General features: G+C 44.9%; 9 protein-coding genes and 2 non-coding genes across 11 annotated transcripts; 6 read left to right on the top strand and 5 right to left on the bottom strand.

Moving 5' to 3' along the window:
• Nucleotides 1-1,417: 1,417 nt before the first annotated feature.
• Nucleotides 1,418-2,755, bottom strand: MET17 (bifunctional cysteine synthase/O-acetylhomoserine aminocarboxypropyltransferase MET17; the record flags this gene model as incomplete). Its single annotated transcript, XM_022609979.1, has 1 exon — nt 1,418-2,755. The coding sequence occupies one exon, from the start codon at nt 2,753-2,755 to the stop codon at nt 1,418-1,420; it is 1,338 nt and encodes a 445-aa protein (XP_022466321.1).
• A 551-nt stretch (nt 2,756-3,306) lies between these two features.
• Nucleotides 3,307-3,412, bottom strand: KNAG0Itrna2L. The gene is made up of 2 exons: nt 3,374-3,412; nt 3,307-3,351 (listed from the first exon to the last, which is right to left on the bottom strand). It is a non-coding gene; the product is annotated as a tRNA-Leu (tRNA).
• Nucleotides 3,413-5,633: 2,221 nt separating this feature from the next.
• Nucleotides 5,634-7,274, top strand: TVS1 (Tvs1p; the record flags this gene model as incomplete). The annotated part of the gene is made up of 1 exon (XM_022609978.1): nt 5,634-7,274. The coding sequence occupies one exon, from the start codon at nt 5,634-5,636 to the stop codon at nt 7,272-7,274; it is 1,641 nt and encodes a 546-aa protein (XP_022466320.1).
• A 1,148-nt stretch (nt 7,275-8,422) lies between these two features.
• KNAG0Itrna2S lies at nt 8,423-8,518 on the top strand. Its single transcript is given in 2 exon segments — nt 8,423-8,460; nt 8,473-8,518. It is a non-coding gene; the product is annotated as a tRNA-Ser (tRNA).
• A 166-nt stretch (nt 8,519-8,684) lies between these two features.
• On the top strand, nt 8,685-9,161 carry BUD31 (U2 snRNP complex subunit BUD31; the record flags this gene model as incomplete). The annotated part of the gene is made up of 1 exon (XM_022609977.1): nt 8,685-9,161. One exon carries the CDS (start codon nt 8,685-8,687, stop codon nt 9,159-9,161), a length of 477 nt encoding a protein of 158 aa, XP_022466319.1.
• Nucleotides 9,162-9,913: 752 nt separating this feature from the next.
• Nucleotides 9,914-11,716, top strand: HCM1 (Hcm1p; the record flags this gene model as incomplete). Its single annotated transcript, XM_022609976.1, has 1 exon — nt 9,914-11,716. The coding sequence occupies one exon, from the start codon at nt 9,914-9,916 to the stop codon at nt 11,714-11,716; it is 1,803 nt and encodes a 600-aa protein (XP_022466318.1).
• Nucleotides 11,717-12,096: 380 nt separating this feature from the next.
• On the top strand, nt 12,097-13,482 carry RAD18 (E3 ubiquitin-protein ligase RAD18; the record flags this gene model as incomplete). The annotated part of the gene is made up of 1 exon (XM_022609975.1): nt 12,097-13,482. One exon carries the CDS (start codon nt 12,097-12,099, stop codon nt 13,480-13,482), a length of 1,386 nt encoding a protein of 461 aa, XP_022466317.1.
• A 149-nt stretch (nt 13,483-13,631) lies between these two features.
• On the bottom strand, nt 13,632-16,790 carry SED4 (GTPase-activating protein SED4; the record flags this gene model as incomplete). The annotated part of the gene is made up of 1 exon (XM_022609973.1): nt 13,632-16,790. The coding sequence occupies one exon, from the start codon at nt 16,788-16,790 to the stop codon at nt 13,632-13,634; it is 3,159 nt and encodes a 1,052-aa protein (XP_022466316.1).
• Nucleotides 16,791-17,042: 252 nt separating this feature from the next.
• ATG15 (triglyceride lipase ATG15) lies at nt 17,043-18,632 on the top strand (the record flags this gene model as incomplete). Its single annotated transcript, XM_022609972.1, has 1 exon — nt 17,043-18,632. One exon carries the CDS (start codon nt 17,043-17,045, stop codon nt 18,630-18,632), a length of 1,590 nt encoding a protein of 529 aa, XP_022466315.1.
• A 122-nt stretch (nt 18,633-18,754) lies between these two features.
• On the bottom strand, nt 18,755-19,168 carry IMG2 (mitochondrial 54S ribosomal protein mL49; the record flags this gene model as incomplete). The annotated part of the gene is made up of 1 exon (XM_022609971.1): nt 18,755-19,168. One exon carries the CDS (start codon nt 19,166-19,168, stop codon nt 18,755-18,757), a length of 414 nt encoding a protein of 137 aa, XP_022466314.1.
• Nucleotides 19,169-19,558: 390 nt separating this feature from the next.
• Nucleotides 19,559-21,118, bottom strand: RSA4 (Rsa4p; the record flags this gene model as incomplete). The annotated part of the gene is made up of 1 exon (XM_022609970.1): nt 19,559-21,118. One exon carries the CDS (start codon nt 21,116-21,118, stop codon nt 19,559-19,561), a length of 1,560 nt encoding a protein of 519 aa, XP_022466313.1.
• Between the last annotated feature and the right edge of the window lie 138 nt (nt 21,119-21,256).

Raw genomic sequence — 21,256 nt, 5'->3', positions numbered from 1 at the left:
TGCTAGGATGATTTGGGGAAGTCCCCGAATATAGCTCCCTGGCCACCAATTATACAACGGCACGGAACACTGTGAACCCGGATGAGGAATTTGTTTATAAGTGCGCCCTACAGATGTTTCCGAATCATATATAACCAGGCCATGCAGGATTGTTTCAGGCCTTGAAGCTTCTCTAAATATGAACCAAGGAATACAACGGGAAAAAACCAAAAATAACAGATTAACTAATAATCGTAGCAAAATACAACCAATGGGTAGACTAGCATATATACTTAGATTACCACTGAGATTATATAGCTTGTATAAGAACCTAGTCTGACCCTAGTCCACATCCACAACTGCTGGATATCGTCTTTTTCGCCGTGACTATCCATTTTGAGTAGAGATTAAGAGATGACGTAGGTAAAGTTAACTTCTTAGTTATACTATTTAAATATAAAGTTCGACGGTCTCCTCTGTATGTTCAGAAAGATAGAGACCAATACTATGGATATAACGAGTCTTTATATATGTGAGAATTTCCCAGATATTCTCAGAATAGGATTATGTTTCATAGTGCGACATACGTGCAATATTGTTATACGTTTCATAGTTGCCACGTATCGACATCGTTGCCACGTAACACTATAGTTGCCACGTTTCATTCTCGTTTCATATAATGTTTATGCCTATGATGATATCTTATCACCTCTATAATAGTCATTTTCTATATTCAGCAAGTTCTTTTCAAGATATCAGTTTGTAGAAAATTGAAAGAAACAATAATTTAAGATATACAGAGAGCGGGAAGAGAAATTTAGAAGAATATCTCTGAATATCGGATCCACGAAACGACGGGGGACCAAACATACATAGACAACCAAACACAACTGATACACTGATTATGACTACATAAAGGACGGAAACAAGAATATCCAACTTACCGTAAACCCAGTACAAGATCACATCCTACTTGAACTCTTACCAGATGTTCTTGTGAGGGTAAAATGGGAGTCTCTCCTTGAAATGAATTTATGACGCAGACACTACAAAATGCAGTAGTGTCAATTGTTATAAGTCCAGAATTTGAGAAGAGCTTTGATACCACAAGGTAACTGGTTCGGTATCTTTCAATACCGTCCATAAATACCAGACCTTAAAAAGAATAATAGATAAGTCATAGAACAATCCTACTATGACTTTGCATACGTTATCAAACTGCACTTCCACTTCTGAATTGATCATAACGAGTTTTAGGTTTTCCATAAGGTACCATAATTCAGAGAAAACATTTTATCATTAACTTGGGTAATACACATACATTACAAAACAATTGTCTGTCATTATATACATTTTTCTATATTCAGTTCTGCAGAGATCTGGAGCTCTTGGTATTAATCAGGTTGGTTTATCCTAGTCCGCCACCCTTTGGGCCAATTTACTTAATCAATTTCCCAGCAAAGGTCTTTTCAAAGGCTTGCTTGAAGTCCTCGATAATGTCGTCAATGTATTCGGTACCGACGGAAACACGGATCAAATCCTTTGTGACACCGGAAGCCAATTTCTCCTCGTCGGCCAATTGCTCATGAGTGGTGAAGAATGGGGCGATGACCAAAGTTTTAGAGTCCCCGACGTTGGCCAAGTTGGAGGCCAACTTCAAGTTGTCGACAACTTGTGCACCAGACAACTTGAATGGGTCGGTTTCCGTTGCCGCGTTGGGCAAGTCCTTAACACCGAAGGAAAGCATACCACCAAACCCGTTGGACAAGTATTTCTTGGCGTTTTCGTGATGGGAGTGCGATGGAAGCCCTGGGTAAGAGACCCAAGATACGTAGGGGGAGGCTTCTAACCATTTGGCCAACTTCAAAGCGTTTTGACCGTGTCTTTCACCTCTTAGGGACAAAGTTTCGACACCTTGAATCAACAAGAATGCGGCGAAGGGCGAGATCATGGACCCCAAGTCTCTTAGCAGCTCGGTTCTGACGTGTACAATGTATGCCAAGTTCCCGTAGGCTTCGTTGTAGATGGTACCATGGTACCCCTCTGCTGGCTTCGAGAACTGTGGGAACTTCTCTGGGTAGTCCTTCCATGGGAATTTCCCAGAATCGACGATGATACCACCAAGGGTGGTACCGTGACCCCCGATCCATTTCGTTGCAGAGTGGGTGACGATGTCAGCTCCATATTTCAATGGTTGACAGAAGAACCCACCGGCACCGAAGGTGTTGTCGACCATGACTGGGATCCCGTGTTTGTGAGCGACAGCGACGATCTTTTCAAAATCTGGAACGTTGTATTTAGGGTTCCCGATGCTCTCCAAGTATACACATTTGGTTCTCTCGTCGAACACTTTCTCAAAGTCCTCTGGGGAATCACCTTCGACAAATCTGGCTTCGATACCGAATCTCTTGAAGGCGACTTTGAATTGGTTGTAAGTACCACCGTACAGGAACGAAGTGGACACGATGTTGTCCCCGCAGTGAGCGAGCCCCTGGATCGCCAGAGTTTGCGCAGCCTGACCAGAAGCGGTCGCCAACGCGGCGGCACCGCCCTCCAGGGCAGCCAATCTGTCCTCTAGAACCGCTTGGGTAGGGTTCTGGAAACGCCCGTAGACGTAGCCGGGCACCTTAAGACCGAACAGGTCCGCACCGTGCTTGGAGTCCTCGAAAACGTACGAGGTGGTAGCGTAGATGGGCACAGCTCTAGGTCTGTGGTTGTTGTCGTTAGGGTCCTCTTGACCGGCGTGCAATTGAACAGTGTCGAAGTGAGATGGCATTGTTTTCGGGGGTGGTGTGGGGGAGGGGGGAACTGGTTTGTTGTGTTAACAAGTCGTCTGGGAGTGTTGATCTAACCAGTAACAACTCGACCAGATCCAATTGACCTCTGGTACCCCTCCGGATACTTATTTATACGTTCCCGAGGTGCTTCCGATGGGGAGGGCATCCGGTGCCACCACAGTTTGTGTGGGTCAAGAAACAAAAGTGTGTATCCTGCACGTGACGGAGATAACTGTGTAACAGGTGTCGCTGCTGCTGCTATAGAGGACGATTGACTCAAAGGACACTGGATTCAGAGAACCATTGACTGCGGGATCGGCTGGGTCGGTAGGTGTTACAGTGTAGCGTTGTCGGCATCTCATCTCGCGCCTTTCTGTTTGCTCTGCGGTAAAATTTTTCAGCTCTTTTGTATTCTGTTACAATAATGAGACGGAGTCTCTACTACTGTCCAAGAACTCAGTGCCCAAGCAGTTACAGCAAGAAGCGACCGTGGTGATGATGGTGGAACGTTTGAAGGTGCGGGCACCTTCAAGTGCAAAAAAAACTTGACTGAGAGCTGTGGGATTCGAACCCGCGCATCCGAAGATATCAGAGTGTGAAAGTTTAATGTTGGTAAAACCTTAATCTGACGCCTTAAACCACTCGGCCAAACTCCCAAGAGTGACTATTCTTTGTGGAGTCAAACACAACAATATATAGATAACCCATTGAAGGATATAATCACTCTATAATTAGTACTTAGAGATCCTGGTACATACGTACCTCTGTATTTAAATAAACACAAATAAAAGATATTTTAGTTGTTCTGCCGTTTTCTACGACATACTAAACGCAGTGTGAGAGTAATGACCTACTATCTGTTTATATAAAGATGTTGTAGTAACAGCTTTAGCATGACCCAAACACATAATGCTGATACGTTTCAGTGTTATTGTATTTTGAAACACAGTACTGCAGGTTCTGTAACCCCCATTTCCAGGCCCGACACGGACACGGGAGTACGCGACTGGTTTTCGAGCTTACATCTTTCTGAAAGACGATCGGTGTTGAGTGTCCAGGAGAGAATGTGGACAAGCACGTGGTGTGTATATGTAACCGTATAAGTACCAACTCCAACAGTTGTTGCGTCCTTTCTCAAACAGAGAGCGAAATATTCTTGTATATACCCGCCCGAGTTCAAAAAACCCAGCAACTGGTCTACAAATGGCCTTCAAAAAAGTGCTATCTGCATGATCGAAACTCTCAAAGTATCTCATCTAGTTGTTACTTGTTTTCCTTTGCCAAGACAGTATTTCATATAACTTATCTTATGACCCATAGCGGTGTGTGTAAGGAAGATTATATCTAAAATGAACAGAATAAAAATAATCTATGAGAACTTACTTCGAGACAACGAGCTATATCGTGGGGTTTATATGATTCGTCCTGGTGAGAATACAAACTGTTGGAAATTATAGGTTCAAACCCTATAATCTTCCGTGAGATAAGTACATTTTTGTCTCACCTGAAAAGGGGAAGCTTTCACAACAATATTTTTCAGCGATAAGATATATTCAAAGAGATCTCTAGAGACTATTATGTACGCTACGTAGTTCTGTTTAGAGAAACCGATACAGTTTTCATATAAGTCCTATTGTTGGAATTCCGCAGATGAATACAGAAATGCGGTAAGAAGTAAAATTAGAGACGCTACAATTGAGGTAGTGGTCTCGCCAGCTGTCATTCACGCGTTTTTACCCAGATTCGGTAGTAACGCGTAAAATGAAAGCTAACACAAGCCAAAACATTTCCTCTTTGGTTAGGAATAGCCGAATAGGAAAAGGTTTGCATCATGGACGAAGTGGTTTATTCATCTCAGGGTTAACCATATAAAAGCACACGATATAGCTCGTTTCTCTCGAAGAATTTTAGCAAGATTAATATTTGATTTTATATTTTATTTAGAGGTTTCTTTCTCACTACGGTGAGGGCAAGAATTCCTATAATACAGGTTAAACAACTACATCCTGAGATGTCTTGGTCCAGAGGAACAACCAACAACAAGCTAAGATCCTTCGAGAGCTTCGATCACCTATCGTAGTATGATGTTGAATCCCGTCAGCGACCAGTACAAACAAATCACGAAACGGCTTGTCTTGTCCTCTCTTCCGTGCGTGAATGTTTGTGAAAGCTTGACTGAGCATCATTTGTAGTATAATACTCATCTCTAACAAATTCGACTGTGTGAAGATGTGCAAAAATATTTGAGTTATGACGTGCTCATATACTACAATATTGAGAATCTTCTCAAGAAATACATGTGCCACATAGTCCATTATTAGAACTATACATATTGTTACGAAATTCTGCACAGGCTTAGGTACCAATCCTCATGCCCTTTCTTCTTGTTATCCAGACTGCACAACTTTGCGTTCCCAGGCTCCGGGGAACAACAGCGCGACATCGTTCCAAGAAAGATTGTGCAGTGTCCCAGACAAGGGGACCACACAGCTACCAAGTTCTTAAACAAGATGTTACAATAATGGTCAGCCATACCTTACCTGGAACTCGGATACGGAACTGCATAGTTGAAGACAACAGAAATTCACCTTTTCAAGAGCCCAAGAAAGGTGGCAGTGTATCTTACAACACCAGACACCTCCGCACCCTCTTCAACTTCATGATCGACCGTAGGTATCCCTGTTGTCGTCCACATTACACTCTTTCCATTGAACACCCAGATGACTCAAAAAACGTCCCTTATTTTAGTTTATTTTAATGAACAAAAATGTAATAAAGGGAAGAGTTGCAAAAGATAACCGCCCAACAGGGCTCGTATGATGTGTGGTGCTTTTGATCTGTACCAGCGCATACTGTCTGACTGGGAACTTTGTGAAGATGATGGGAATGGATGCGGATACTGCATCGCATATGACACAGGCCGTCTCCACAGGGGCGGTGACCCCAGTCCCCTTTGAATCGAAACATATGCATGGAATGCCCATCTTGGAAAGAGCGCATTTAACAACTGGTGAAAGGCTATACTGGGAGAGTTACAACACAACGACTTTCTTCACGACGGAACTCGGGTCCAGAGGCGCACTCCATTTGCATATCACCACATTCATCGCGTGCTTAATCATCGTATACCCAGCGTGCTTGGTGCTGAATAGCGCCAGATCCAAGTGGTATTTGGCATCTCTGACAGCCAACTTAACGCTGCTGATTATTTCTTTTATATCGATCTGTACTTTCATGCGGTCTTTCCCCATGGATGAAAACTGGTACCCAAACAACATCTACGTGAGTACATGGGTTGTGCTGTTGGTCTCCTTTATGTCCCATTACGTAGCCACAGGTATCAATAAACTTAACCAACACATGTATTCCAACCAGTACGCCCTGGTATCTGATGTCCCCATGCACGATATAGGATCTGCATCTCCAGGAAGTAACGCGACAATCGTAGGTCTCCCCACAGAAGAGTACGACGATTATTCCTACCCAAAGAGTTCAAGGTTCTTGGCGAAGATTGAGCAGTCCACGATTCTAAGACGGTCCGTCCTCAAATTGGGATCCGTTTCACGAGTAGTATCCGAATTGGCTAATGTCCCCATATTTTTCCTCATGGGTGTCACGTTGTTCATTGGACTGGCAGTGGGAAACCTACTGGGCAAAAATCAAAGGATTTTCAATTTATTAGCACATTGGATCAAGGGAGGTGTGTTCCTTATCCTGGGTCTCGTTTCACTCGCTAGATACTGTGGCATGGGGGAAACTTACGGATGGAGCTGGAACAGGAAGATTTATTCTGGGATTGAGGGTAAAGCGAGTCGGTTTCTGCCAAAAGGTACTATTACCGTTGAAGGGATAGAATCGTTCCTAGTGTTTTTCTACGGGACCACAAATATATTCTTGGAGCATTTGGCCGGTAGTGGTGGTGCTTGGTCGGCAAAGGATCTGCAGCATGTATCGATTGCATTTATCTACATTGGTACAGGCCTGAGCGGACTGTTGACCGAGATAAAACTGAACACATGGAGATTTGAAAGGTCATTATATCCGGACGGATCCAACACGAAGGAGGAGTGCATTGCTGGGACACCAGGATACTCCCCCAACCCCTTCCCTGCACTAACAATTTTCTGGACGGGCATACTAATGTCACAACACGCACAAGCATCAGAGGCATCCACCAAAATACATGCACAGTGGGGGTATTTGCTATCCTATGGTTCCTTCTTTAGAATCATCACTTTTTTGATTCTCTATTTCGAGCCCCCAAAGGACTTTAGACCTTCCAAACCACTCACGGAATTGATAACATCCTTTTGTTTGATATGCGGAGGAGTAATATTTATGGAGTCTACCGACCAAGTAATCGAAGCAATCGAATATCGCGGGTTCACTCCTTTATTCACGTGTAACCTCAGCGTTGGGATATCATCTTTGCTGATGGCCTGGTTGATGATGCTCTTCCTTTGGAGAGACTGGCTGCTATCGTATAGAAAGGAACATGAAACAATTGACCAGGTATGAAATGTCGTAAGCCGCTCAAGGACATTGTCTAATTATATATTGCAATCTTTGCTTTATTCTCTTCGATCTCGTGAATGGTGAAAATGTTTTTATTTTATTTCGCTCCTCTTTATTTATTAAAATATTGCTACTTTGTATCGAGTATATTTTATACCTATTTTTCCGTGATAAACTCCACGGTTTTGCTGTGTGAGCAGACTAGTGTTTTTACAGGTTGAATATGATACTGACCGTAAATCTGCATGCCGCACTATTAAGTTTTTTACGTTACGTGAAATGCGAGAAGCAAGAGGTAAAATATAGCTGCTAAGAAAGGGATAATGGCCTATTTTTGCGTCTGTTGCTATAAATTTGAACGAAGTTCTCGAAGCTTTTCAACGTGTTGTTAGTTGTTTCTCTTTGCCAAGACATATCTTAGTATCAGATAAATTATTTTATAAACCTTGTATAAACGGTTTCTTGCCCTCACAGATGTAAAGAAAATATAAATAAAAAATAAGCAGATTGGAAATAATCTGTGTTGAGAATTACTTCGAGACGACGGCCTATATCGTGGCTATTTATATGATTCATTCTGGAAGAAATATCAAACAAATTCACGATGCGTTATAAATTCTTAATTTCGTTTTTGACAAAACAAATCGACGTAAAATATCTCGTCTTTATTTTTATCCACTATTTCGCTATTCCGTAGATGACTGCGTACAGACGCGTGGATACTGTTGACGTGTCATAAACACCAATTGTAGCATCTATTCCACGTAACGAAACGTCGTAGAGACATAGAAACTTCTGCATCACACGGGGTGCATGTTCGTATCTCTATTTCCAACAAAATTGATTAAAAAAGTTTGATTACTGGAATTTCTCAGTACGCAGTGACACTCCTGGAAAAAGCGTGATTCCAGAACACTGCAATATCTCTGTTAAATTTTGCAGGATAAGAAAAGACAGGTAGTTTGGCAACAAAATTCTCGTTGGACAATGTGCACATAAATATGTTACAAATATACCATTTACACAGTGTACTGAACAAAAATCCTAGCTAAAAGCTTTCAAAATATTAGTGTTTTGTCCATTTATCTAACATGAATTCTTCTAAATAACTTTCAATATGAAAGACCACAAAATTTAAAAGTTTCCAATAAGGCACTATGGCCGAGTGGTTAAGGCGAGAGACTCGAATTAAATTTCCAGTAATCTCTTGGGCTCTGCCCGCGTTGGTTCAAATCCGACTGGTGTCGCTTATTTTTTCCGTTTTCACAAATTTTTTTTATTTTTTGACATTTGAGATGCGAAGAGATGATTATTTTAACCGGCACAGTGAACAGTTATTGGAACAGCCGTGAAAAGGCCAAGCACCTCAGCGAAGATTGCAATCTACAGTTTTTTTTTGCGTATTGTTGCTTGATGGTTCTTCCACACCACAAGGATGTTTCAAAAGCAGCTCCCGATGGGTACGAAAAGCTAGCCCCCACGTTCAAAGTGTTTGCGCAGCGTCTTTCCGATGTGCACAACGAGAAAGAGTCGAAATTGTCCACAAAAGCTAACGAAAAGCTCTGGAAGATCATGCAGATCCACCACGAGCGATCGTTGTATGTATTCAAACTGTACTACAAGCGTAAACTCATCAGCAGAGATCTCTACGAGTGGCTGCTGAAGAGGAAACTGGCAGACCGTAACCTCATCGCCAAATGGCGCAAGAAGGGTTACGAAAAATTGTGCTGTCTGCGCTGTATTCAATCCGATGAGTCCCAGCACGGGACCACCTGCATCTGCCGTGTCCCCAGGGCTCAATTGGAGGAGGACGCCCTGCGTAAGGGCACCCAGGTCTCTTTCAAGCAGTGTGTCCACTGCGGATGCCATGGCTGCGCGAGTTCGAATTGAGCCAAAAAAACTGGAAAAACCACCTGCACGTGACAGAACACCTTGACACCCAAACACCCACGGAAAACGCGAAAAAACACACCCGCAAACGGTCCCTTTCCGGAAAGGGAAATTAATTCTGCGACGCGAAATGTCGGTGCTATTTTCTTTCTTTTTTCGTCTTTTTTAGGGTTTTTCCCGAATCTGAAACGGGAAGACAATAGGAGGGGTAACCAGACGCGTCAACTCTTTGGGTATTTAAGTGTCGCTGTCGCGTCGTACTGGACTGTTACAGGGCTGGAACAACCCACGTTAGAAGAGACAGATAGCTTCCCACGCAGCAGTTGTGCCCGTCTCTTTGATAAACTGCACCAACTCCCTCGCGCGACCATTTACTCTTTACGTTCCTGCAACTATTTGGTGCGTTTGCATATACGCGCTTCTTTATAGTATATATATATCTGTGCACATTTCGGAGAGGAAGTTTAGACTGTCACGTTCCCCGCCCTGCTCGAAATTTATTTTGTAAAGTGATTGTGCCCCCCCTCGTTTTTGTCGCGTCAGAAGGCAATATTATATAGTCTTTCTCTTCCCAGGTTCATACGTTTCAAGTTTTCCTGTCACAAGAGATTCACTGGCTGCCTAAGCTAAAGGGATTAAGCAAACAAAAATAATTTACACTACCAGGGCAAGTTGAAAGCTGAAACATTCAAGCCTATCGTTTTCTCTCTCTATATTCGTCCGTGGTTGTTACTAGGAAGTAAAACACACAAATGTTGATAGGTGATCCTGTCCCTTCCAGTAGTTTCGTTGCTGTTCGTGGCGGCGCCAGCAGCGATAACTCTGTCACTGCTAATGCTGGTGCCCCACAGCATGTGAACGCCAGCTATCCAATCGAGGAAAAAATAATCACACCGCCGAGTTCTACCGTGAGGAAGCAACAGAAAAAGACGGTGGACACGCTCGAATTCCAAGACTTGCTACATCCGTTGTCTCCAGCACATTCTTCACCCATAGCTCCAAGCAGGGCTAAGAGACAGCGTTCAGACGGCTGCTCTCGTGCCAACGGGAACCTCTCTCTGTCTGAAATTTTGTCCACTCTCGCGAACAAGAAACAGGGCGACTTCACAGACAAGAAACCACCGTACTCCTACGCTGTCCTGATCTGCCTCGCCATCTTACAGTCTGCAGAGGGGAAACTAACACTTTCGCAAATCTACAATTGGATCACCACACAATTCCCCTTCTACAAATTGAAAGATTCCAGTTGGCAGAATTCCATCAGGCATAACTTGTCACTGAACGAGGCATTTATTAAAACTGACAAGTCTTGCGACGGGAAGGGTCATTTTTGGGAGGTCAAACCTGAATCTGCCCCGAAATTCTTCAAGGGAGAGACAGCCGATTACAACGAGATTAGACAGAAATTGGTAAGTTTGGACCTGAACACCCACGAGGACACCGGCACTGTATCAAACGGGGTTATTTTAAATAGTACGCTAAATGCTAAACCACAGCAGCAAATGGCAGTTATCAACAGCTCTCCTAACAATGAAGCAATGATTTCTCACGACGACACTGATGTTGAAAACTCGCCTGCAGGCAAAGTTCCAAGGATTGAGATTTCAAACCCATTTAACGGTAGGGTGAACGGGCTGTTGCGAAGCTTCCAAAATAATGATATACTCTCCCTAAACCAACAGGCCAATCCATCACGCTTGGACCCACCCTACCTAATGAAGAGAACGCATACCGCCATTGGATTACAAAATATACCGTTCTCGGGCCTGACTACGGAACCGGTCGTGCCAAGCCACGATTTCACCCCAGGTCTCCATGATATACATAACGGTAATGAATTGAAGTCCCCCCAGAATTTGAAGAGGTACATATGTTCCTTTAATTCAAGCTTCGAGATGTCCCCACGAGGGTCAAAACCAGATTCTGCGTCTTTCATAGAGACTTTCGAAGACGTTCTTGGTGGCAGTACACCGAGCAAGAGCAATTCTGCTGGCAGTAATTCCTCAAAGCTCCACTCTGTCATGGACACAAATGAATTTGAAGCTACACCCGGGGCAGTATCACGTCCATCTGGCGCTGGATCACATCCACAACCGTCGTTGTTGGCCATTCCCAATCCTAACGAAATTTTACAAACACCAGAATTAAAGAGGTCCCACAGTATGGATAAAACACCAATAAGGTTTGCCAATGCCACACCGAGGGACACACACGACTCCTGCTTCAAGAAATGGCAAACGCCCTCGCACCTCTTCGAAGACATATATTTGTCCCCCATTTTCAAAGCTATGGGCAAATCGGGGAAAGTGACGGCTACCCCAGGTGGTACTATCACGAAATCGCTATCTCCTCGCAAATTATCAGCGCCGACACTGACCCACGCAGAAGACCACGGCATCAAATCGAAGTTACCGTCAGCTGGGTTGTTTGGTGTAGACGTGTACTCTGTGTGGAAAAGAGCTACTGGGAACGTGAAGGAGACACAAAACAACAAAACGACTGATAGTCAAGCCAATAGGGAGACATCAGGGGAAGGCGGATCTTTGAATTGTTAGTATTTAGTTGCCGCGGTAAATCAAAAGGTAGCGTTTAGGAAGGAAGGTATAGACATTAATATTTTTATTGGGAAGGTAATCAAGTTTTTTTTTTGATGGTTGAATTGTATGTCCATTCTACATACACATACATATAGCATTTATCGACAGGATTGGCAAGAAATGAGGCTCCGAAGCGTCCCACACCCGCGAGTTCCCTCGGCTGTTTGAGGTTATCACGTGTATCAACTTCTTGAACGATTTCTTCAAAGTGGTACAATTTTTTTTTCTTTTAAAATTTGTTACACATTTATTGTGTCAGTGAGTTGGAAAGCCTGGGAGTCTAGCCATTCTGTTTTGCCTCTGAGATCTTTAGAATACGTACACAGATTTATATATGGATGAATGGGAGTATAACGGATCCAACAGATTTTAGAGAAACCGAATTGCCACTCTTTTCCCAGCTAGATTCTCTGCTACGATGTCATATATGTAAGGATTTTCTGAAAGTTCCTGTCTTGACACCTTGCGGTCATACTTTCTGCTCGATCTGCATACGTGAGGCAATCAATAAATCAGCGAAATGCCCGCTGTGTTTGAACGAATTGAGAGAGTCGGGCCTTCGCGGCGACTTCTTGACGGGCGAGGTCGTAAACTGCTATCAAAATCTAAGACAACCGTTGCTGGAACGAATACAGAAGGTAGAAGAACCGACAGTTGCGGGCTCAGAGACCTCTCTCATCGAAATAGAGTCCGACGGTGACCGAGAACGTATTTCAGATATAGAAGAAGACTTCCAGATATTGGCTACCAACGAACGGAAGCGACTACCGGGTATTAAGAAAATTACCAAGCGACCAGCGAGTAGAAAGGGCGGTTCCAAATCAAATATTGAGTCCATGTTTAAATCAGGTGTTGAAATGGGTGAATGCCCCATCTGCAATGAGTTTTTTCCAGTGAAAACTATAGAAAGGACGCATATGGACGAATGTCTTACCAGACAAGCTTTAGGGAAACCGAAACCGAAACGTTCCGTCAAAACACCATTTCAGACAAGTAACAGACCATCTTCTGTTGATTCAATAGCATCTAATCTCAAATATGGGGAGAACGGTGCACAGCATCTAAAAAATTATTTGGAATCAGCGGTGAACGATGAGAAACGACTGCGACTACCAAAACTAGACTACAATACTTTATCGTTGAGTCAGCTAAAACAGAAATTAGGCTCTTTAGGACTGCCTTCCTTCGGCTCAAAACAAAGCTTAATGGCCCGATATAATCATTACGAAATGCTTTGGAATAGTAATTTTTTTGATTCCTCCAGTCCCGTCAACGAGAACGAGCTAAAAAGGCAGCTTCTTTCTTGGGAAGCATCCAATAACCTGAACAGTAATAATAATAACAATACCATCGGTAAAATGATCACGAAAAACAAAGATGGGGAACGGACGTACCAGAAATTACTGTTTGATTTCAAGAGTGATAAATTCAAACGGAAAAGTTGGATCAGACTGTTTAGACGGATGTTCCAAACGTTGATCAAGGAAGCTAAGAGTAAGATGCAGGACAAAGCTACCGAAGAAAGAGATTCCGATAAAAGAAGTGATGCCCCCGTGAGCGAAGATTATCAGACACTTATACCCCAACCTGAAAGTAATGTAGCTTCATCAACAGCTGTGCTGGCTTTGGAAGATGCACAATCGGCCGTAAAAACACCACTAGATACCGAAACTCCTTCCATTGAATCCAAATCTGGACAAAACCCTGATATGAACATTTCGTAAACTTATCATGTAGTACCGTATTCGTACTTTCGCATAATCGTGGCTTCATTTCTAACTATCATATTGATATATGTTACATAAGAAAACGGACAAGTATGCTTGTATTCGTCTGTCTTTATAAGGCCGTTGGTAAAGTGCCATTTATCTAATCAAAAAAGAGTTGTTTCAATGGCCGGTTCAGAACCTACAAAAGGTTGTTCATCGACTAAATTCTCCGTGCTGACAGTTTGAACATATGTTTCCAAAACCTCTCCTTGATCAAGGCCAGCTGTTTCTGAAGGCATATATGTAAAATCTGGTGTTGGCTTTGTTTTTGAAGTTAACGCTTTAGTGGTGTTTTCTGGACTTGCTATGGAAGTTGGTGCTGCTGAAATGTCAGTTGAAACCAATGCGACGCCCAAGGAAGTTGCAAAAACTGGTTTCTCTTCTGCGTCAAATGATCCATGGGCTTCAAGTGAAGTTGCTGGGATCCCACGAGTGCTCACCACTACCCAACCCTCATCAGTATCTGAGGCGGTTGGCACAAAATCGCTCTCCGATGTTTTCACATCTATTGTGTTACTTCCAGTTTCCAAAATATCTGGAGTGAAAGAATTTTCACTTTCAGATATACTTGTGATTACAGAAGTCAAGGTAAACGAATTGGTAACCTCGCGTGTGATGACAGCTGGAATTTCCGTAGTCACATATGGTTCTTTTTCCTCCACAATATCTAGAATGCTGTCGGTTGCTATGTTATGGGATTCATTCGAGGATTCTTCTAATATTTGCTTATCATTTGAACCAGACTTGTCTAAAGTGACATCTGTGGATGTTGTAGTTTGATGTGGTGTATCTAACACCTGTATTCCCTGAAGTGTATCATCGGACAGATGTGAGGAAACTTCCGGCTCGACAACGCTCTTTGATTCCTGAGCACTGCTCAATGTCGAATCCATGGAGGCACTAGAGGGAGCTGTTGTTTCCCTCGTCAAAACCACAGGAGCTGACATTGGAGTGGTAGTTACCGAATCATGAGTAACCAATGTGGAGTCTGGTTCTGAGTTCCCCTTTAGAGTGTTTGTGAGAGTTGGAGTTGTTTGAAGTGGTGCCTCGGATATAGTATTTGAATCGCTTGTTGTTGGCAGCACGTTCAAACCTCCGTCACTATTTTCACTCTTTTCAAGTACAGTTAATGTTGTGCTTCTGCTTGACTGGGGATAGTGAGATGACAAAACAGGAATGTCCTTGGAGGTCAACTCTTGAGCAAGAGAGCTGCTTGAAGCTGGTGTTGAAGGTTTCGAGTCCACGTCTGCAGACGAAGATTGTGAGGTAGTTGAAACAGCAGGAGAATTTACCGAACTAGTTAGAGAAGATTTCGAAGAGGACATAAACTCTTCATAAATGGTAAAGGAAGATTTAGCAGATATCGCATGAAGTGAGTTTGATGATTCGACACGGGAGGTCTCCAATATATGAGAAGAAGAAGGTTTAGTTAGGCTGGTAGAACTCGTTGCTATCAAGGACGTCGTAGAAATTAATCCACCTGCCGTAGTCAAATGCTCGCCCTCCTGCACAGTTTCTTTAACTGCCATCACCTCATAAACAACTCCATCAACAGTGATTGTCTTAAGCTCCTTTCCCTTCACAGCAGGATCGACGCTTGCTGAAGGGACGCTTCTTTTTATGTTTTCGAGAACGGTCTGAGACTCAGTCAATTTCTGGGCAGAAGTCACAGTTTCAGAACTAGAAGACATCGTTTGGACCGGGCTCGAAGTTTTTGGTAGTGTATCCCTCTTTTCAGTACTGGAGATACGAATTTCACTTTGTGTTAACAGACTACTTTTTGTTGCTTGACTGCTAAGCACTACTTTTGTCAGGTCAGATTGATATCTAACAATGGGAGAGAAACTGCTCTTACTGGATGTACTTGATGCTGTGTATACCTCGGAAGTAGTTTGAGGTCCAAGGGTAGGGATTGCACTATGGATTACAGATTCGACCCTCGAGTAAGCGTCGTGATATTGTCTCGTATAATGCGATGGCGTGTCTACCGGCCTCGTTAGTGTGTTGATGCGTATTATATCATCAAAAATGTCGGTAGTGGTTGTCATTCTATCATTCATGTGGAAGTAACCGGACACGTCTGGTTTGGTGAAATACTTCTCATTTAAGTATTTGTATGATTTTGAGTGTAGGTCGTATTTGTGCACAAAATACGATACGGCAACAATCCCAATAGCAAAGAATAGATTTAGTAGCACCTTTAGCAGTTTATGGCCAAATGACGTTGATTTCGCGAGCCCCTCTGGAATCACAACCAAGTGCACGTTTTTGTCCGGGGAAACAGTGGCAATCATCCGAGAATTGGGGGAGAATCTTACTTTGGTGATTTCCAACTGATGAACTGATTTGAAAACTTTCAAAGTTGACAAGTCTTTCAATTTGATGACCAACAGAGAACTCCCGCTCACAGCCAGTACGGCCAGCTCGCCCTTGTTATCCACGTCCATCGAGGTGATCCCCTTAAAGTTACCCTTAATAGTCTTGCTCTTCAATATCGAAACCTCTTTGCTCTTTATCGAAACTACGCTCAAGACAACGCCAAGCTTGTCCTTAATTAAACTTGCGGCAACCAAGATGGTGTCATTGTTCAAAAAGTTAACCTTTGACAGAATCTGGTTAGCGTCAAAGTCAGTCTTTCTGATGATAAACCTACCGGTGACGATGGAGATCACCTCTAGGGACGTCTCTGTCACGTACGCAACGACCTTCCCATCCGGTGAAAAACATAGATCTCTCACGTCTCTCCCCGTTTCAATCTCGTACCTTTCAACCATCGTGACCGGATCGATAATCCTGACAGTGGTGGGCAGTTTGGAGGACGCAATTGCCGCGACAGAGCCATCCTTGCAAAGCCGAACAAGTTTCGTGTACTCGCTCAACTCACTGGACCTGTTGAAGTCCGCACAGGATTCGTACTTCAAGTGCGCATTCTCGAAGAAGAATTTCCGCAGATGGTGGTTCGGTTCGCCGAGGGGCACCGTTTCGTTGCACCCGAGCAGAATAAGGTTCGTGACCGCCCCGCCGTGCGCGACAAACGCAGAGTCCAGTGCAGTCGCAGAATTGTCCTTCTGCTCCAACGTGATCTCCCTAAACCGCTTCATCACTTTCTTCTTTTTAAGGTCCACCCGCAACGCAGTCAGTTTCGTCAACGGGGAACCAGAGTCAGCGTCCCCACCGCCCGTAACGAGCAGCACGTCGTCGCTCAAGAAAGTGGCACCGTACATGGGGTACCCAACGGAGTAATCCGCACTCGCAAACTTCATAGCTAGCGTAAAAAAACCTGTGCAGTAGCCGCGCCGTCCACTGGAGTGGTGGTCGTTGTCCTTGTCGTTGTAGATCTTCTCAGCCTTCAACTGCCGTCGAGAAGTTGCTCAACTTCAACAGATTTCACTTTTGATGTTTTTATATCGAAATTTGAAGAGGTCTCTTCTTAAAAGATGCAGCGAGTCACCGGGTTTTTGCACAGTTTACGGAATCTGAGGCTGCTGCTCGAGGGAACCCTTACTGTGACGAATATGGGGAGTGTCTTTGATGGCTCCAAGCGGTTTGCTGGGCTGCGATCCGTTCTTTTGGCAGCTTTTTGTGGTGTTTTGTGGTGGGTTTATGCAGTAAACCGTCGAGATAGGGGACCCTTAATTGTGGCAGACGAAACCGCTACAGCACCAGGTGTGTTTAAACTGACGCATATTTATCGACACGGTGTTCATGAATGGTATCAAATGCACCAGAGGCTCGATGTTACCGATAACTTTGTGCAGGAGGCCGGTGCGATGTACCGAATGCTGCGTACTGCCGCTGCCGCTGATGCTGATTCGGAAGACGATAACGACGGAAGGGACTATACCGAGTGGACGTCTAGTGCCAAATTTCAGACGGATAACCCGTTTGCTTTCAGGTTCAAGTTGAAGTCGTCGCTGATACAGATGGCGAGGCCTCGGGAAAGAGACCCGGAACTTCTTTCTTCCTCTGTGCACGGCAACGCTGATGATGTAGATATACTGCGTCACTGGACTGTGGAGGATGATGTGGTTGCACCAGATATCTCGGACAAGGACACGGTGATTTCACTCGCGTTGATGTCCTCGAACGCGTACGTGCAGATCCCGCACACGGGCAAGTGGAGGAACCTGACCACCCCATGGAATGAAACAGAATCGCCCAACTTTGGTTGGGACGGGGAGGGGCTGAGGGGACACATATTCTATAATGAGGTGGAAAACACCGTGGTGCTTTCCATCAAGGGCACCAGTGCCCAGGGATTACCGGGCTCAGGGGAGGATGAGACTACAGCGAGCGACAAACTGAACGACAACTTGCTCTTCTCGTGCTGTTGCGCTAGGGTGAGCTACCTGTGGGCCACGGTGTGTGGCTGTTACATCAAATCTCTGACATGCGACGAGTCCTGCGTCGAGGCAGAGTTACGGCGCAAGGACCGATACTACTCTGCGGTAAGCGAAATATACCGGGACGTGTACCTGCAGTACCCGAACGCCACTATCTGGCTGACGGGCCACTCTCTAGGTGGTGCGCTTGCGAGTCTTTTAGCGAGGACGTTCGGACAACCTGCTGTTACTTTTGAGGCTCCCGGTGAACTATTAGCTGCCAAAAGACTGCATCTACCCTTCCCACCAGGCCTGCCCAGCCATTTGGAAGGTGTGTGGCATTTTGGCCACACTGCGGATCCGATCTTCATGGGCACCTGTAATGGGGCAAGCTCGACCTGTTCTATCGCTGGGTACGCCATGGAGACGGCGTGCCACACAGGGAAAGTGTGCATTTACGACGTCGTCAAGGACAAAGGATGGCACGTAAACATTCTAAACCACAAGATACACACTGTTATAGATAAAATACTGGACGACTACGAGGAGGTAGCACTCTGTGAAGAACCAGAGCCCTGCGTGGACTGCTACAATTGGAATTTCTGGCGAAACCGTGACGAAGACCCCAGCAGCACAAGCTCCAGCACAAGCACAAGCACAAGCACAAGCACAAGCACAACGAGTACAACAACTGCCACAGCAACTACTTCCACATGTGTCGGGTACAATTGGTGGGGGTTTTGTACGGAGTGGGGGCGTGTTCCACCGCAAATGACGAGATAAGCTCCCTATAAGGATTAAATATAAAGGGAGTACAATTGTCAAGTGGCTGGCCACTTGTTCTTTCCTCTAACACATTACGTAGCTAACTATTTACAGGGTCGGGCATGACGTTCTATACACAATCATATCACTTTGGAGAGCACGCGCTTGACCTGCTTCACGTAATCTCCCTTGATGATAATCTTCTTGGACTGCATGGCCACTCGCCAGTTTTCCAGCGGGATGAACGGCAGCAACGGCTGTAAGTCGTTCCGCAACTGCACTGCGTCACCTCGTATCTTCCTGATCTCGGTTATAACTTTGTTTCCGCCACCTTTGTAATCCGAATAAACAGGGAGGTTACCTGTCTCGCTTCTCTCAATGAAGTAAGTACCCTTGCCGAAACGATCACTTGCTGTAATAAGATCCTCTTGCGCAACCTCATTCAACGCTGGGAACAGCAGTGCCGGTTTCTTAACAAAAGAAGACACCACCGCTGATAAACACCTTCTCCTGCAATGAGCTGCAGCACATCTTGTACCTGTATTCACCCACATCAATTATCTTTGTAACGTACACTCCCTTGGTACCTTGTGGAGACGCCAATGTAGCAAACGGACTTCCTGTTCCTCCTCGAACTCCGCTCGTCTTCGAAGTCGATAATAACCAATTATTTTTGCTTTGAAACTTTCCCAAAACAATGCATTAAAGACACATCTATTAACAGAAAAACCATCGTAGATGGCAAATCGCTGTCTCCACGAAACGAGGAAGTGACACTAAAATCGAAAAGGTGTTCCTAAATGCGAGAGTGTGTTAGTTTTCTATAACATAAACATGTACATAAGTTTTATTTCTTTTCTTTACTAGGTGCACGCAGTTGCAGAATATGCCATCGTAGGAGAATATACATGGAGGAATGTCTAATTTGCTCTGTGACAACCGGATCAGTGGGTCCATATCCTCACCATCTTGTCCTTACCACCGCTGCACACCCGTTTACCGTCCACGCTCCAATCGACAGTGAATACTTCGTCCTGGTGGCCGGGGAGATCAACAGACAACTTCCTTGTTCTGACATCCCAAACTTTCAAAGTAGTGTCCTTAGAACAGGATACGAGCAGCCTGCAATCCGACGACCATGCTACTTGGTATACACTGGCGACGTGGCCCCTGAACGTGGATAGAAACTTCCCGTCTCTTCCGTCCCATAGTTTGATCGAGTTGTCAAAGGACGCCGAAACGATGTATCTGCCATCAGGGCTGAAGGCAACGTGGTTGACCAGTTTCTGATGGCCCGTCATTCTTGCGAGCGGTTTCGTTAATTTTTTTGGGTTCCACAAAAACATTGTGAAGTCGTCACTTGCCGTGACCATCAGTTCCTCTGCAGACCCGTTCCGCTTGGCGACTTTATCGTAATTGGCCTGCGCCCTTCTCTTCGCCTCCGCTGGTGTGCTTGGTTTTACACCAGTGTGGTCAAAGGGTCCAATCCTCAAGGCATAGTCGGTCGATAAAGACAAGTGATTGACCCAATGGGCATGGTTTTTCAAGATACTGATGCACTTGCCGACTGTAGCACTATTCATATCCCACACTCTAACCGTCTTATCGTGGGAACCGGAATATAACAGGCCCTCGCCACCCCATTTGACACATGCAACTGAGTTAGAGTGCCCACTCAGCGTGTACAAACATACTCTTCTTGCCGTGTCCCAGATCTTGATCGTCCCATCCTTAGAGGCAGACGCCAACCGCGGTTTCGCACCGTCCGGCACCAGATGGAGCGGTTCCCACGACAGGGACGTGATCCATTTCATATGGCCCTTTAAAGCAGAGGAGGAACCGTTACCACCACCGACAGGTTTCCCCTTCGTCGATTCCCATAACCTGATCGTGCTATCCATGGACCCAGTAGCGATAACCTCGCCGTCAGGAGACCACGACACGCAGAGCACCCAGTTCGAGTGTCCCTCAAGGGTGGCTAGCGGTGTCTGTGTGTCACAGTCCCAGATACGAGCCGTGTTGTCACCGGCACCTGTTACCATTCTGCTGCTGGTGTCTGGAGCAAACGCCGAACACAGGATCGTGGAACCGTGCCCTGCAATCGCAGAAGCTGACCTCGTCACGGGTTTAACTTTGAAGATAGCCCTCGGAGTAAACATCAATGTGATGGTGTCCTCCGTTGAATAGTACTCTGGTTTCAAGACCGCGCTGTACAGGTTGTCCGTGATATCAACAGTTTTCTGCTGTTTCCCAGGAATGTCACAGCTAAACGTGTAAGGAACAGGGTCATCACCAGTACCGTTCAATTGATTCAACAATTCCTCCAACTGTTTCTCGGTGATCCCACCGGGCACTCTTAGCGCCCCACCGACATTCTCACCGGAGTCTAAGGCCTGCAGCCGTATGGACACATTCGGTAGGTTATCGGGGATGATCTTAGCCTCCCTCGGCTTCTGCGCCTCTCTTTTCTGTTTCTTTGACTGAGGTGGAATTAACGTAGACATGTGTTGTAGTGATTAGTGTCGTCGTGCTGTTCCGCTTTCTGATCCAAGTCAACCGCAACTACCAACAACCGCATCTCATCTCATCTCATCGCAAAATATTTCAGACTTGAAAATTTTCGAGCAAAATCTGAACAAGAA

The sequence above is a fragment of the Huiozyma naganishii genome, chromosome 9 (genome assembly GCF_000348985.1).
Source record: "Huiozyma naganishii CBS 8797 chromosome 9, complete genome".
NCBI classification, from domain to species: domain Eukaryota; kingdom Fungi; phylum Ascomycota; class Saccharomycetes; order Saccharomycetales; family Saccharomycetaceae; genus Huiozyma; species Huiozyma naganishii.
This window is presented reverse-complemented; position numbering and strand designations above follow the sequence as displayed.